Source organism: Mus caroli, chromosome 2 (genome assembly GCF_900094665.2).
Source record: "Mus caroli chromosome 2, CAROLI_EIJ_v1.1, whole genome shotgun sequence".
Classification (NCBI taxonomy): domain Eukaryota; kingdom Metazoa; phylum Chordata; class Mammalia; order Rodentia; family Muridae; genus Mus; species Mus caroli.
Window position 1 is genome coordinate 79,183,131 of NC_034571.1, and position 15,876 is coordinate 79,199,006.

Below are 15,876 nucleotides of genomic sequence, written 5' to 3' on the forward strand. Positions count from 1 at the left end.
GGCCCCAAATGAACAGAATCAGAAATAAATGGGGAAATAGGACAGGCACCAAAGAGTTAACAACTCATAAGCAGCTATTTAAAACCCTGTACTCTGTTAAGATGGAAAACCTGTAAGAAATGAATGAATTTCCAGATTCAACCAAACCACCAAAATTAAACCCAGAAACCAGCAACCTAAATAGACCCATAACAAATGATGAACTTGAAATACTATTAAAAAGTATTTCAGCTAAAAAGAGTTCAGAACCAGATGGATTCACAGCAGATTTCTACCAGACATCCAAAGAAGAGCTATAATCTGTCCTTCATAATTTATTACAAAAAAGAAAGAGGAGCACCCCCAAACTTTTTCTATAAATCATGTAAAGACACACACACACACACACACACACACACACACACACACACACACACAGAGAGAGAGAGAGAGAGTCACTGTTGCAGATGATTGTAGACTCAATAATAGAAAATAAAATACTTTCAAACAGAACACAGACATGTATTAGAAAAGATTATACATGGTGACCAAATTGGCTTTACCCTTGAAATGCAGGGCCAGTTCAACACATGCACTCAACAAATATAACAAAGCACACATGCGGTCTTAAAGACAAAAATCACATGGTCGTCTCAATAGATGCAGAAAAACCTTTGACAAAATTCAACATGCCTAGAGAATATAGGCTAGATAGAATATACCTCTACACAATAGGAGGTATATACAAGAAACCCACAGCCAACACCATTCTAAATGGAGAAACGCTTGAAACAACCCATTGAAGTCAGGAATGAGACAGGTATGTCCACTTTCTCCATTCCCTTTCAATATTGTGCTAGGAATATCAGCTGGAGCAATAAGGCAAAAGAAGGAATTTAAAGAATACAAGTAGGGAAAGAATAATTCAAACAGTTGTTTGTAGATGATATGCTACTATATGTTAGAGCTCCCCCAAATCTACCAGAAAACTTTTAGAAAAGATAAATAAATTGAATAATGTGACAGGATATAGAATGAACTTACACAAATCAATAGCTTTTCTACACACCACCAACAGACAGAGAAAGGAGGAGATCATGTAAATATTCTCATTCATGACAGCCTTAAAAATAAAATACCTGGAAATAAACAAAACCAAGGATGTGAAGAGCCTCTATGGTGCAAACTTTAAAGCTTTGCAGAAAGAGATAAAGACACTAGATAATGGAAATGACTTCGAATGCTTGTGGGTTGGCAGAATTAGGAGTGTGAAAAGGACCATTCCACCAAAAGCCATTTACAGATTCAATGAAATCCCAATAAAATTCCCCACCCCACTCTTCACAGAAATGGAAAACAAAAAACAAAAAACAAAACAAGCGAGCAAACAAACTATCCTAAGATTCACGTGGAATAACAAAAGACCCTGATAGCCAGAACAATTTCCTGAGCAAAATGAACAGTACAATTCCAGTTCTTAAGATATATTCCAGAGCCGTAGTAGTAAAGCCAATGTGGCACTTGCAGAAGAACAGACATTTAGACCAGTGGAACAAAATTGAAGACCCAGAGATAAATACATGCAACTTTAACCACCTAATATTTGACTAAGATGCCAAAAACACACTGGAGAAAGGCACACTCTTCAGCAAATGGTGCTGGGAAAACTGGATGGCCACGTACAGAAGAATGAAATTAGACCTGCATCTCTCACCTTGTATAAAAATTAACTCCAAATTCACCAAATACACGAAACGCTGAAACATCTAGAAGAAAACATTGATGGTGCCCGACAGTTATAGGTATAGGAGAGGACTTTCTGCACAGGACTCAATTTACCCAAGAATTAAGGCCAAAAATCAACAAGTTAGAATTCATAAAAGTAAAATGCTTTTGCACAGCTAAAGAAACAACCAACTAGGTGAAGAGGAAGCCTACAGAATGAGAGAGAATCTTTGGCAGCTATACATCCGACAGAGTATTATTCTCCAGAATAAAGAACTCAAAACACAAAGAGCCAAAACAAAATGACCCATTTAAAACTGGGTTTGAAACCTAAATAGAGAGTAATTTAAAAAAATGGTAAAGAAATATGTAAAAAAAAAAATGCTCACCATTCTTAGAAACGAGGAAAAGGCAAATCAAGACAACTTTGAGATTTCATCTTACCCCTGTCAGAATTGCAAAGGTCAATAAAACAACCAAAAAACAAATGCTGCAGGAGACTCAGGGGAAGAAAGACCTCATTCACTGTTGGTAAGATTGCAGAGTGGAACAGTCACAATGGAAATCAGTGTGGAGAATTCTCAAAAGGCTAAAAAGAAATCTACTGCATGGCCCAGCTATAGCACTCCTTGACATATGACCAAAGGAGTCAACAATCTCCTCCACAGACACTTGCTCAGCCATGTTCACTATAGCTTTATTCACAATAGCTAGGGAATGGAAACAACCTAACTGTCCTACAACTGATAAATGGATAATTAAAAGGTAGAACCTATGTAGTTGGGAACGCTATTATTTAGTTTTGAGGAAATGGATGGGACCAGAAAAGATCCTATTGATTGAGGTAAGTCAGACCCAGAAAGACAAATGTTGCATGTTCCCTTTCAGTGAAGGCTACCTCTGAATCTTCAGAATTGAGTTCATAGTTTTGTAGTAACTGCAAAAACCAGAAAAGTAAACTAGGATCATTGCCAGGATAGGGGGTTGGGAGAATATAAAAGAGAGGAGAATAGTAGGGTATGATGGGAAAGGGGAGGATCTTCAAAGAAAGGAGGAGAGGTGCATACAGAAGAAGAAAGGAAGGGGAAAAGTAACAATAAGGATGCCCAGAAAAGCCACAAGGAGTTACACTGCTAATTAACTAAACACACCTATAATACACACACACACACACACACACACACACACGGAGAGAGAGAGAGAGAGAGAGAGAGAGAGAGAGAGAGAGAGAGATGTGATGCCATGCCTATGAACCACATCAATAACCAGCCTGGCATGATAACCCTAAGGGTTCAATAGTGGCACATATATCTTGGTGACAACCAAGAACTCTCTAATTAGACTTAAGACACACTCAACAAGAGGGAAACCATGCCTGGCCCTGGAGACCTAGCTAACTACTCAGTGCTAGTGAAGTCATGGTTATTGGAGAAGCATCTATAAGCTCTACTTTCCTAAGCCATCATCATCCCTAACAATAACGTATAAACCTTTGTCTTTATCTTCATAGATACATGTAGTGTTCCCCTCTCATCAAGGGCATTTCCATAGGCAACAGATGGAGACCAAAGACCATTTCAGAAAACCGCAACCAACCAAAACGCAGAGTCGTGCAGCCCAATCCTGTTGGATACATCTAGAAAACACTCCCATACCTAACGTTCAGGGAACATTGAGGAAGAGTAGGCAGAAAGACTTTAAGTGCCAGAGAACCAGGGAGTTTGCTGTGAGATTTAGTCTCTTACTAGTGTCAGAAGCTATACCCATAAAATCCCATTAACATAAATGCCCATATGTTAGTTGAACAAAGATGACACCAATGGACATGCCAAAATAGACAGGAAAAAGCCCACAGAGCCCCAACCCCACACACAAAGAACTATAGGCAACTGGTAAAAGTTGGAAGTGGGAGAGATAGCCTTCCTCAGGGAAAAACACACAAATTAGTTGTCCGGGGCCAAATGGTCAGCCCTGAAAATGTACATAGGAGTCACATTATACAGATAGAACAGGTTATATTTAGGAATACACACATACATGCACACATGCGATAGCAATTAGCTTTTTTTTAAGGCCATGAATTTGTAGAAGAGCAGGGAAATTTATATGAGAGGGCTTAGAAGGAGGAGCTGGCAAGGGAAAATATAATTATAATATAATTTCAAAAGTAAAACTAAAATGCAAAAGGAAACAGTGACGTGGAACACAAATAACTGGCTATGATGGTGGCATGTGTGGTCTTCTCTAGACAGTTCTTAGAGAAGCCTTGTATGAGTGGATGTCCATTATCTGGAGATCAGCAGATGAGATAGAGTGGGCACAAAGGCTTTAACTTAGTCAGTAAAGCTGGGATCAGTATGATGAGGGTCTATCACTCTAGTGAAGTTGGATCAGTGGATAAGACCCTGCTCCAGCCTTGCAAGCAGCAGCAATGAGATCAGGTTATTTATTTGCTTGTGAGCAGAGAGACTTAATGGTCACTGTGGGGATGATGGGTTTAGTATATCCTCAAACCATATGTGGTGGCTTGGGCCAGGGAGGCTGCAGCTGAGGAGAAGCAGACGGAAGGAATCAGGATACCTAGTGTAATTCAGGGTATCCTTCCACATCAGATACTTAGAGGCTGGACCAGTTCATGTCTCAGACCTTTCCTAGCTCCAGAATGTGGAACACCTTAATCTAAACACCTGTTGGAACATCTAAATGAGGAAGTGCCAGAGAAGCTGTTGTCAAGGCTGGTTTCACAGAGCAACGGCTTCATCCCTATCTCTTGGGCTCCGTGCCCCTGGGATTATGCTGGCACTTTCACCACCTTTTATCTGCCCCACAAGAATGTTGGCCAAGCCCAGCCCGAAGACAGTTGATCAGATCTAGACTCCATCTTTTTTATGAGGCTAGGGAGTTCAACTGAGCAGAACTTGAGTCTGGAAGAGGGTACCAGTGATCTTTTTGGGGTCTAAAGGGATTCTGCCCATTGCCTGCTCCTCAGGCCCATTTCTCGGGACACTTTTCTATGGCACTCCCTCTGCCAAGTGCACCAACAGAGAGGGAGGTGACCCCTGAGGCTGTTAGTCATTCATGTCGCAGGACATATTGCTACATGTTTAGCAATGTCAGGCCACATGCATTTATCATCACAGGTCAGTAGATCAGAGATATGAGCCTGGCATGGCTTGGGGTTCTGTTTGGGGACTCTTACATTTGCAATAAAAATGTTACTTGATTGCATTTCTGAGCTAATAGCGTTGTGGCGGAATTCTGTTTCTTGTAGGTATGGCACTGAGTTTCCCAATCACTTGATGGCTGCAAGAAGGTGCCTCCATTAGGTCCTCAGGACTGCCCACATAGCGTGCCATCATGTTCTCTATTCTAAAAGCCAGCAATAGGTTCCTCTCCTATTCAGGATCTGTAACTTTAGGAAAAGCCTGGTTGCTTTTAAGGGTTTGTGTGATTAAGTCAGATTCACCCAATATAGCCATTCTCTATCTTTCTGTTTCTCCTCCCTTCCTCTTTCTTCTTGTTCTCTCTCTCTTCCCATCTGGTATTTTCCCTCTCCTCTTCTCCCACCCAGGAGGTGGGAGAATGTTAGGTAAGTGCTTTACCACGGAGCCACAGTTCCATCCCTATCCCCACTTTATAATTATGTGTACTATAGAATATATAACATGACCACAGGAAGAAAATCCACACCAATAGTTACAAGGACTATGTAGAGTGTACACACTATGAGGTAGGAATGGGGAAAGTTTTAGAGAGCATCACAGGATTCTTTCCATCATAGGAGCCTGAAAAGTAATTTCTGGTTCTTGGTGGAACAAAGTATTCAATAAAGTTAGTTATTTTTTTGACTTTTGATAGATCATAAAAGAACTTCACTAGTGATTTGTATCCTTGCCCTGGGATCCACACATGAATTATCTATGAATGTAGGTTTCATGGCTCTTTGGACATTATTTAGTTTCTAGGTAGTTAAAAAAAAACTCTCCCAGGATAGTAAGCTTGTACAAGCACTCTGGAAGTCACTCTGGAGGTTCCACAGAAAATTGAACATAGTACTACTGGTAGATCCAACAATACCTCTTCTGGGCATATACCCAGAAGAAATTCCAACTGGTAAGAAGGACACATGCTCCACTATGTTCATAGCAGCCTTATTTATAATAGTCAGAACCTGGAAAGAACCAGATGTCCCTCAACAGAAGAATGGATACAGAAAATGTGGTACATTTACACAATGGAGTACTACTCAGCTATTTAAAACAATGAATTTATGAAATTCTTGGACAAATGGATGTATCTGGAGGATATCATCCTTAGTGAGGTAACCCAATCACAAAAGAAGTCATTAGATATGCACTCACTGATAAGTGGATATTAGCTCAGAAACATAGAACACCCAAGATACAATTTGCAAAACACAAGAAAATCAAGAAGAGGGAAAGACCAATGTGTAGATACTTCATTCCTCCTTAGAACAGGGAACAAAATACCCATGAAAGGAGTTAGAGAGACAAAGTTTGGAGCTAAGACGAAAAGATGGACTATCCAGAGACTACCCCACCCGGGGATCCATCCTATAATCAGCCACCAACCAGACACTATTGCATATGCAAGCAAGATTTTGCTGAAGAGACCCTGGTATAGCTGTCTTGTATGAGGCTATGCCAATGCCTGGCAAATACAGAAGTGGATGCTCACAGTCATCTATAAGATGAAACACAGGGCCCCCAGTGGAAAAGCTAGAGAAAGCACCCAAGGAGCTGAAGGGGTCTGCAACCCTATAGGTGGAACAACAATATGAACTAACCAGTACCCCAAGACCTTGTGTCTCTAGCTGCATATGTAGCAGAAAATGGCCTAGTCAGCCATCACTGGGAAGAGAGGTCCCTTGGTATTGCAAACTTTATATGCCCCAGTACAGGGGAATGCCAGGGCCAAGAAGTGGGAGTGGGTTGGTAGGGAAGCAGGGCAGGGGGAGGGTATAGGGAATTTTCGGGATAGCATTTGAAATGTAAATAAAGAAAATATCTTAAAAAAAAATCTGAGAGTTCACAGGCATATTGGTGATACTGATTATATCTGGAACTGCAGCATTTTCTACTTTTCAGCTGCTGTGTGTCAGTGGGGGAGAGGCATAGAATGGAGGTAAACCAATTCTTGCTGATGACCACAATGGTCAAAGTGACTTTTATTCAGTGTCTGGGATGTATATGTATGTGTATGTGTGTGTGTGTGTGTGTGTGTGTGTGTGTGTGTGTGTNTGTGTGTGTGTGTGTGTGTGTGTGTGTGTGTGTGTGTGTGTGTGTACATAGGGGTAACAGCCCATATATACACAGGGCAACAGCCCACATTATATCAGTACAGAGCCTGGGCTCCCAGATCTGCATCCTGGCAATGGGGTGATAAGCTTGAAGGTAGAATGTGCTCCAGAGGACGTTATGAAGCTAAGTGCAAGGGTGACCTTTAAAAGCCCTTTATGGGAGTACTGATGTCCAGATGGGGATGGGGTATGCTTTGGGACATTTAGTTCTCCCCAACATCATCTAAATTCTACAGAAACCTTGAGGCCTGAAACAAGAACTCTCAAGTATCAGGCCCCTGCAAGGATCCACCACTTCTTGAGGAAGGAGGCAAATCTGAGTTTGATGATGGTCATCAAGCCCTCTTGCTGGAAGATATTGGTCTCCAAGCCCCCTCCCACACCCCCTGTTCTCTACTCATGCAAATCACAAGCCAGTTGATCATAGTGTAGCTTATGATTTGAGAGGAGAATGTTCTAGTCAAAGGGCTTGAGAAAGCACCCTGCTCCAGCGGATCTCATTCTTACTTATGCCCTTGACACCAATGGAGTCACTCTTTTGAGTGTGTGTGTGTGTGACTGAGTGTGTATATTTGTATGTGTAGATGTGCACATGTGTGGATGTGTGAAAATGGAGATCAATAACCAGCTCACTTTCTTTTTCTAAGGATTAGAGCTGTGCAATGACCCAGTAGGTAGAGTGCTTGTAGCATAATTATGGAGACCTCTGTTTGGATTGATTTTGTAAAACAAAGCAAAATAAAGCAAAATAAAGCACACATACATGACCCTAGTGCTATGGAGGAAGGAGGAACGTGGAGTCAGTTCTCTGAAGCTTGGTGGCCTGCCAGGCTGGCCTACCAGAGAGTGCCAGGTTTAGAGATAGATCTTCATTCAAAAATAAGATGAAGCACCTCATGAACACACATGTGGACACGTATGTACATGTGTGTACTACACACAAAGATTAAATGAGACAATATTTTCACACACATCATTGACATCTTTACAGTAACACTATGATTATGAAGGTTCTAGGTAGGCCAAAGAAGGGTCCAATTCTGAGGGTGAGTTGTTGGGAGCCTGAGAATTCTTGAACATTGAGATCTCTAGCTCAGTGGTTTCCAGGCCTATTTTCATTCCAATAACCTAGGCATGTCAAAGGCAGGTATCTGTTTTCTATTCCCAGAGAAGGTCTGATGTGTTTTTTTTTTTAATCGCTAATAAAGTCTCACTTCAAATTATAGATTTTGTACACATAGATTGTAATCACTGGAGAATAATAAAGGAAGAAGCAGCTACTTCTCTGCTCACTCATGGAGGCCACCAAGGTCACCAGGCTGGTGTGATTTCTTTCACGCATCTAAATATGGTCTCATAATGAAAACTCACAGGAAGGAGCTGCCCAAGGTTTCTCCTTGTAAAACTGTGTTTTCACACTGCATATTTTCTTCTTGCTGGGTGTGGTGCTAGCACATGCCTGCAGTCTCTGCACTATAGGAACCGAGACATGGACACTGCTACAGGTCTAAGGATAATCTGAGCTCTATAATGAATATCAAGTCCAACAAGGACCACATGGCAAGACCCTGTCTCATAAACTAAAAGCAAAAGCAAAGCAAAAAAAAAAAAAAAAAAAAAAAAAAAAAAAAAAAAAAGAACAAAGCCTCCCCTCAAAGGTAATGTGAACAGACAGACAACACAAAGACCCTCAATGTCTTTCTGTCTGTCTTGCTTTGTTGCCTCCCTAATATGGCACACACATAGCTCCTTAGGGTCAGAGGAACAGGTGTAGATGCAGTACATTCTCTTCAACAGACAAGACACATTTTAGTCACTGTCCCAAGGGTGAGTAGCCCAGTTGTTTTGATGTTTTAATCAACCAATAAATAACTTTTGTAAAAATTTCCCTACATACAGGTGGGGAAAATTGTCTGTCTAAAACAATATTCTGTAAAGAGCAAAAGTGGTCAAAGGTGCATGTTAAACTCTAACAGATGCTTCCTCCAGTACCTTAGATAAAGCAGGAGAACCACAAATTGGAGGAGCTCCCAAGGAGAGTCAGAAATGCAGCCAAGAGTGAGGATTCTTCGCTCAGACTAAGAACTCAATGCTTCCCTCCACATGTGGTGGCTAAGGAGTAGACTCCTCAAAGAAATGAAGAAAGGGCTCTTATCAGCCCACCCTCCCCCTCTGGCTGACACAAACCTTCCTTCCCTAGGGGACTTCCTCCAAGGTGTCTATAAATGCCACTGTGAGACAGGATAAGGGAGGATCCAGCTTTGTAAACCTGACAAGACCCAGGAGGGCCTGTAAGTGTTTTCTTTACTGGGACCTTCTGGCTTTTGGAACAGCCCCTGACCTAGGCTGAGGGCTCTGAAAGGCTAACAGGGCTTCATGTGGCTCTCAGCTTTTGCTGGTGCTAGTGCAAGGAGCATCACTTCTGAGGGGCAGGCAAACTTTCTTGTCAGGGAAGGGCACAAGGTGAGGAAAGGGGGGCGGGTGTCATATGCTGCTTTGAGGGAAGAAACACGTGATTTAAGTGCTATGCATTTCTAGGAAGGTCAACAATCTTGCTTCTCCTTTCACTCATATTGCAGACCCTGATGAGCTCATTAATGTAGATTAATGGATAAATAAATAAATAAGTAATCCATTTTACTTACAGGTTTGTGGGAAAGCTAGCCTGAGCTGCTCCTTATGGTCTGCTTTATTTTAGAAAGGCCTGCCTGGAGCTGGGGCTGGGACTCAGTCGGTAGAGTGCCTGCCCAGCAAGCATAAAGCCTTGGGTTCAATCCCCCTAAAACCAAACCAGGTGTGAGGGTACATGCCTATAATCTCAGCACTTGGAAGTAGAGGCAGGATAATCAGGAATTCTATGCCACCCTCCACTACGCATTGAGTTCCAGGCTACGTCGGTTACATGAAACCTTGTCATAAGCAAAACCAGAATAAATGAATTCTCTGGGACAGCATAGTCTGGGCTCAGCATTAGCCCTGGTTCATCCTGAATTTTTGCCTTCTTTTCCTCCATCTTCCTTGCACAGGTCCAAATGGTCTGGCTATGGTATGTGTGTGTGTGTGTGTGTGTGTGTGTGTGTGTGTGTGTGTGTGTGTGTAAAACTTCTGTGTTCTCTATTTCAGGACAAAGCCAAGATGAAATTCCCTCTACTTCTGGCTCTTCTAGTCGGGGGAGCGTCTGCTCTTCATCTAAGTGAGTTATCTCTCTCTCTCTCTCTCTCTCTCTCACACACACACACACACACACACACACACCCACACACACACTCCTGTGTGTAATAGATGAGATCTGAATCACATAGACAGTACCATCCCTTATCATTCCCAATTTCAGAATCCCTGTACACCAGTGCAGCAGGGATTCTTCAAGACTCCTGAGATCATCTGTTATATCTGTAGCCTTGACTCTATTGTGGCATTTCCAATTTTGTCCTTTCTACCTAATGCTAATATCCTTCACAGTAACAATGGCTTCTTTTTACTTTGAGTTTACTGAGCATCTTCTTGCCATGTTATGCCCTTTAACCACTATAGCACCCCCATGAAGTACTGGAGACTGTATACTCATTTCACAAACAAAGAAATAAAGCTGGTAGTTGCTGGGTGCAGAACATAAACCCACAAAGACTGGACTCAAAACTATTGTGTTTAGCTATCTTGACCTCATGTGTGAAGTGGGGTGTCTCCTCGTGGAGACGTGGCTATAGGTTCCTTTCTAGAGAGTTCGTGCACACCAGTGTTCAGGGGGTGGAGCAGGAAATGACCAAGCTCTAGGGAGAGTAAGGGAAGGCATGAAGGAAAGACACTTAAATTTTCCACTTGCCAGGCTCCGAAACTTCTGACTCCCAAAGCCCATTGATGGATGAGAACTTGCCTAGGGATGCAGAGATATCAGGACCGGAAGGAGAAGACTGTCTTCCGGGGGAAGAGCTAATGCCACTGGAGGAGGAGAAGGAAGAAGGTTCTGGAAGTGAAGGTGTTCCTGGGGATGAAGGAGCTGCCTCAGGTCAGGATGTGACAGACGTGGACCTTCAGTGCCCCAAGGAAGAGGACACAACAAGTCTTATGGGTGACTCTGGATGCAAGACCTGTCGCTACCTCCTAGTCAGGAGGGCTGAATGCTTTGACAAAGCTCAGGTAAGTGGCCTGTGGCTGAGGCTGGGAACAGGGACAGATAGGGGACATGTCTCCATGTGCCAGAGGTGCTGGGTGGGAAGATCATGTATTGTACTTTGCTCTGCTGTCTTCTAATGGCTGTAGCTAGGGAGGGAGGGGGAAAGAGTAGGAAGAAAGGACAGAGGGTGGGAGGGAGGAAGGGAATGGGTTTTTGAGATTCAGAGACCATGTGAATTCCTAGTGGGAGACGACTCTCTCTTCTTCCTCTTCTGTTTTATTTATTCTGCAGTCAGTTTGCCGGCGCTGCTACAGGGGCACCCTCGCCTCCATCCACAGTTTCAGTGTTAACTTCCGAATCCAGTCCTCTGTCAGGAGAATCAACCAGGGTCAAGTCTGGATTGGAGGCAGGATCAAGGGCTGGGTAAGAGGAATACCAGACATGAATGGCCCCTTGTGATCCCATCCAGTATCTACCTTGCTGCAGCTTTGTCCGTATTTCCCCTTTACTATCCCCTAAAGAGCTGGGGACAGAAGGCCACCCAGGCAAGACATTGAGATGCCACAAAGGGTTTAGAATCAGGTTTGAGTCCAAGTTCCTCCCAGTTTTTCTATCTTTGTGACCTGGGGACTGTGTCCTTACCTGTAGGTTGCACATGGTTTCCCTTGCCCCATTTCTGGTTTGTGATATAAAGATGATTATGTCGGAGAATGGGTTGGTGATGACCACTGTGGACCATTAGTTCATCTGCCCAGTATCCATCATGGTTCTGTGGTCAAGGATGTCAGGAGGAGTTAACAGGGACTACGCTGGCTCTGCCTCTCTTCCTTCCCCTATGTATGTCTTTGCTTCCTACCTTCTCTAGGGTCGCTGCAAACGCTTTCGATGGGTTGATGGAAGTTCTTGGAATTTTGCATACTGGGCTGCTGGGCAGCCTCGCTGTGGTGGTGGCAGATGTGTGACCATGTGTACTCAAGGTGAGGCTAGCTGGAAATGAATGAAGGGAAGGCCAGGGAGAGTCCAGGAAGAGTGGCAGGAAGTGAGCCTGGCTACTCAGAGAGATGATTCCTAGGTGAGGTAGAGAGGTGGTGAGAACAAGGACCTTCCTAGTATCACGTGAGGAAGGGGCTGAAGCTCTACTATTCCCACTTCACAGGAGGCCGCTGGCGTCGATCTCACTGTGCCAAGAGACGTCCATTCATCTGTTCGTATTGAGCTGGTCCCAGCTGGGAGTTCAAATTCATTCTCTCCTGGGTAACTGCCTCTTCTTTCCTGCCAGATGTCCCCCTTCTTTCACCTCCCTAAAATAAAGCTGCTTTACTTAAACAGATTCCCTTTTTCCTGTGGTCATTGGTCGAGCCATCTCATTTTGAGTGTTCAGCTTTATCATCTCACTCCACTCCATACCTTTTATGAAGAAGCCACAATGTTATCACTCTTCAAGGAGTGATGGTGCAGTGGGGTCCAAGAAGCATTCTGACAATAGAGAAATGAGTGCGGATGTCTCCTAAGTGCTCACAGAAGATGAAACTACATAGTATATGCAGATAGGGTTTTATCAGGACCCCCACCCACAGCTTCCAAACATGTGAAAGTTTTGGGTGGACTCTCACCTACCTGGGGTCTTCGTTTCCACTGTTAGTTGCTTTTCCTGTTACTGTGACATAATACCTGACTCAGGGAGACAGCTTATTTGAGTTCATAGGTCAAAGGTATTGTCTATCATGGTACGGAAGTCCTGGTGAAGTGGCTCAGTGCAGGTGGTTACACTGTATCCTTAGGAAGCAGAGAGATGAACCTTTGTGTGCAGCTAGCTTCTTCTAAACACAATCCAGGATCTAAACCCAGGGAAAGGTGGCAATCAGGATAATCTTCCCAGGCATGACCAGAGGCTTGTCTCCTAGGTAACTGAAGAACCTATGAAGTTAACAGTCAATATTAACCATCATGCATATTAAACAGAACAAACACACAGTGTGTAGTAGGCACCATTTCTCCGTTATCTATTAGGTTGACTGACATTACAGCATATATTTTATACTGCCTGCCTCACCCAAGATGAATCCTCTCTTCTTCTAGCAATCTTTCTACACTTTCCCAAATTAACTATAGGATGTGTACTCAAATCCTTGTCTCAGCCTCTGCTTTGGAGAAAAATCAATATTAAACTTTTTATATGAGTCAGAAACTTCAATCAGGCCTGGAGATATAAGACACAGGGTGTGTGTGTGTGTGTATGTGTATGAGGGGGGGGAGGGAGAGGGAGGGGGAAGGGGAAGAGGAGGGAGATGNGGGGAGGGGGAGGGGAAGGGGGAGGGGGAGAGGGAGAGCCTGGTATTGAGCACTCACCGGCTGTGTCAAGTGCCTTGCATACCACTGATCATTATTATCCCCGCCATGTAGAAACAGGCTCAGAGAAGTTATACATGGATGAAAGACTTGCTCAAGACAGAACATCTGGGTGTTCCCAATGCTGAGATTTGAGTTTCTTAGTTCCAAAGCCTGCTCCTCTATCCATTGTGTTTCCATGCTCAGAAGTCCTGATCCAGAGGCAAAGAAGCCCAGTTAAAGATGGGAATGGACAGCTCTAATATTACCAGGGAGATAACCAGAATGAAGGAACCCCCTTCTTTCAGGAATTTTCCAATTCTATATTGGTCTAGCGTCCTGGGGAGGCAAGAGAAGATTTTTGAGTTTTTGAGTGACTCAGAGAAAGAGAGCTATTTGTTCAAGGTTAGTTCCTCAGCAAGCTGAGAGACAGACACATTTTGGTTGGTGCAACCATTGTGCCATGTCAGCTGTTTGTTTTATGCATGGTAAACTTCGGAAATCCATGCCTCTGGGTCTGAGGTGGGTGCTATGAGGATACAGCTGAGACAGAGCTGACCCATGAGCTCTGGTATGGAACCACCATGCAAGGGCTATTTCACCTCCAAAGAAGCTGGGACCCTCAGCTTGAGAACCACTGCTTCAGAGGAGTCTTGTCACTGTTCCTTTTGCAGGAGTTGCTCTGACCTTGTGATTTCATTACATATCATGATGTTGGCTTATTATCATGAGACTCATCCTTTGGGTAAAATGGGGTTGGACTGAGTCTTGGGACAAGAGGTTGATTTAGAAACTCATTTGAACATAAATGACAATAGTGATCCTGAGACATTGATTCTGAGATCCTGAGATCCTGTGCATTGGCTAGATTGTCAGAGCAACACATTTGAATGTGAACCAAGGACTTCTGAGTGGTGAAAACTGGAAGAGTCATCATTTACTTCATATATATGTATATGTATATACATATGTATATGTATATATATGTATATATATATGTATGTATATATGTATATATATACATGCACACATGCACACGCACACACACACATATGTGTATATATCTGTATAGTAAATTTATAAACTTAAGGTGGCAATACCCAATTTGTAGGATGATTTGCTAGGATTACATATGGAAGTAGTGGTTGTTAAAAAAATCTTATGGAAACATAGTGCCTGGTCTGAAGTAAAACTTCAAAAATGTTACTTCTGGTTTTCAATTAGAGAGGAGCCCCTGTGAACTGCAGCAAGGTTATTGAAGCATTAGAATGTCTTTTGTCAGGATTTGAGAATCCATGAGAAGAAGTTTGTTATGGGGTGGGTGAGGGGCATAGAACCCTGGGCTTAGGCTGGTCACTGACTTGTCATGGGATTTTGGGCAACATGTGAAGATTTGTAATGGAAACCAATGCATACAAGGCTTATGGCAGTGCTGGCTCATGAGAATAGCAACCCCTGGGGCTCATCTCAGCTATCCAGTGAAATGTCACTGCTGTATGGGCCCCAGGGTGAAGGAGAAAAGTAGACAAGGGCATCTATGTTTCTCCTTTCCTCACTGGGGCAACCTCAAACTTGAAAATTGTTCTCCAAGTTTTGAGGGTACTTGAATTGACCAAACTTCCCAGTATCAGGTAGATAAGCGGGCAGTCTGGTCTGTTGGGTGGAGAGATAAGACAAGACCGTTACTCTGCAATCAGGCCAGGAAGTGACCTCTCAGTTTCTTTTCCAATTGTAGGTCCATTGGGAGAGTAGAGGAAAGCAAGGTATCCAGCTCATCTTGTTCTGTTGATGACCTGCGTCTGCTTTTTTGAAGGTGTGGGCCAATATATAAATAACAGGCTTGTGCTGTCCAATAGAACACCTCCAAACTGCATGAACCTCATTTCCAACAATCCACAGCTCAGGTTGATGGGAAGATGTGGCAAAGCCAGGGTTACACACTCGCTGTTTTCTCTTTGGCCAACAGGGGATGGACTGGAGCTTGGTTGTCTAAATAAAATTAGTCACTGTGAATATATTTGCATTCAATTAGATTTTAAGAAAGTTTGCATTAAGAATTACTGATATTTAATATTGAAATTTTTAGTGTCTTCTTAAATTCGTGGTCTGAGATTACCATTGAGTTGCTTGATCCGGGTCCTAACCCTGGTGGTGTCAGAGGGCTGGTGGGAAGTAGGAAGTGAGGGCAGGGAGGGCAAGGTGGACCACAGATTGACTAGAAGATTTAGCATGAGGTTTTCATCCCATTTCCTACTTCTTTGCCAGCCCTGGAGGTGTGTCTAGAGGTCAGATGAAGTGATATAGTCTAGCCCAGTAGTCTCTAAATGATCCAGAGAATATTCTGTGGAAGTGGTTGTGATTCTCTCTCTCTCTCTCTCTCTCTCTCTCTCTCTCTCTCTCTCTCTCTCTC

At 43.2% G+C, this 15,876-nt stretch overlaps 1 protein-coding gene across 1 annotated transcript; it reads left to right on the top strand.

The window, feature by feature from the left end:
- Positions 1 to 9,273: 9,273 nt before the first annotated feature.
- Prg2 (proteoglycan 2, pro eosinophil major basic protein) lies at positions 9,274 to 12,467 on the top strand. The gene is made up of 6 exons (XM_021156862.1): positions 9,274 to 9,315; positions 10,148 to 10,217; positions 10,851 to 11,161; positions 11,430 to 11,561; positions 12,004 to 12,115; positions 12,295 to 12,467. Exons 2-6 carry the CDS (start codon positions 10,160 to 10,162, stop codon positions 12,351 to 12,353), a joined length of 672 nt encoding a protein of 223 aa, XP_021012521.1. The 5' UTR covers positions 9,274 to 9,315; positions 10,148 to 10,159; the 3' UTR covers positions 12,354 to 12,467.
- The last annotated feature ends 3,409 nt before the right edge of the window (positions 12,468 to 15,876 follow it).

Coding starts and splice junctions, on each gene's coding strand:
- Prg2 (XM_021156862.1), top strand. CDS start 10,160: ATGAAATTCCCTCTACTTCTGGCTCTTCTAGTCGGGGGAGCGTCTGCT. Junction 11,162..11,429: donor AATGCTTTGACAAAGCTCAG/GTAAGTGGCCTG, acceptor TTTATTCTGCAG/TCAGTTTGCCGGCGCTGCTA. Junction 12,116..12,294: donor TGTGACCATGTGTACTCAAG/GTGAGGCTAGCT, acceptor CCCACTTCACAG/GAGGCCGCTGGCGTCGATCT.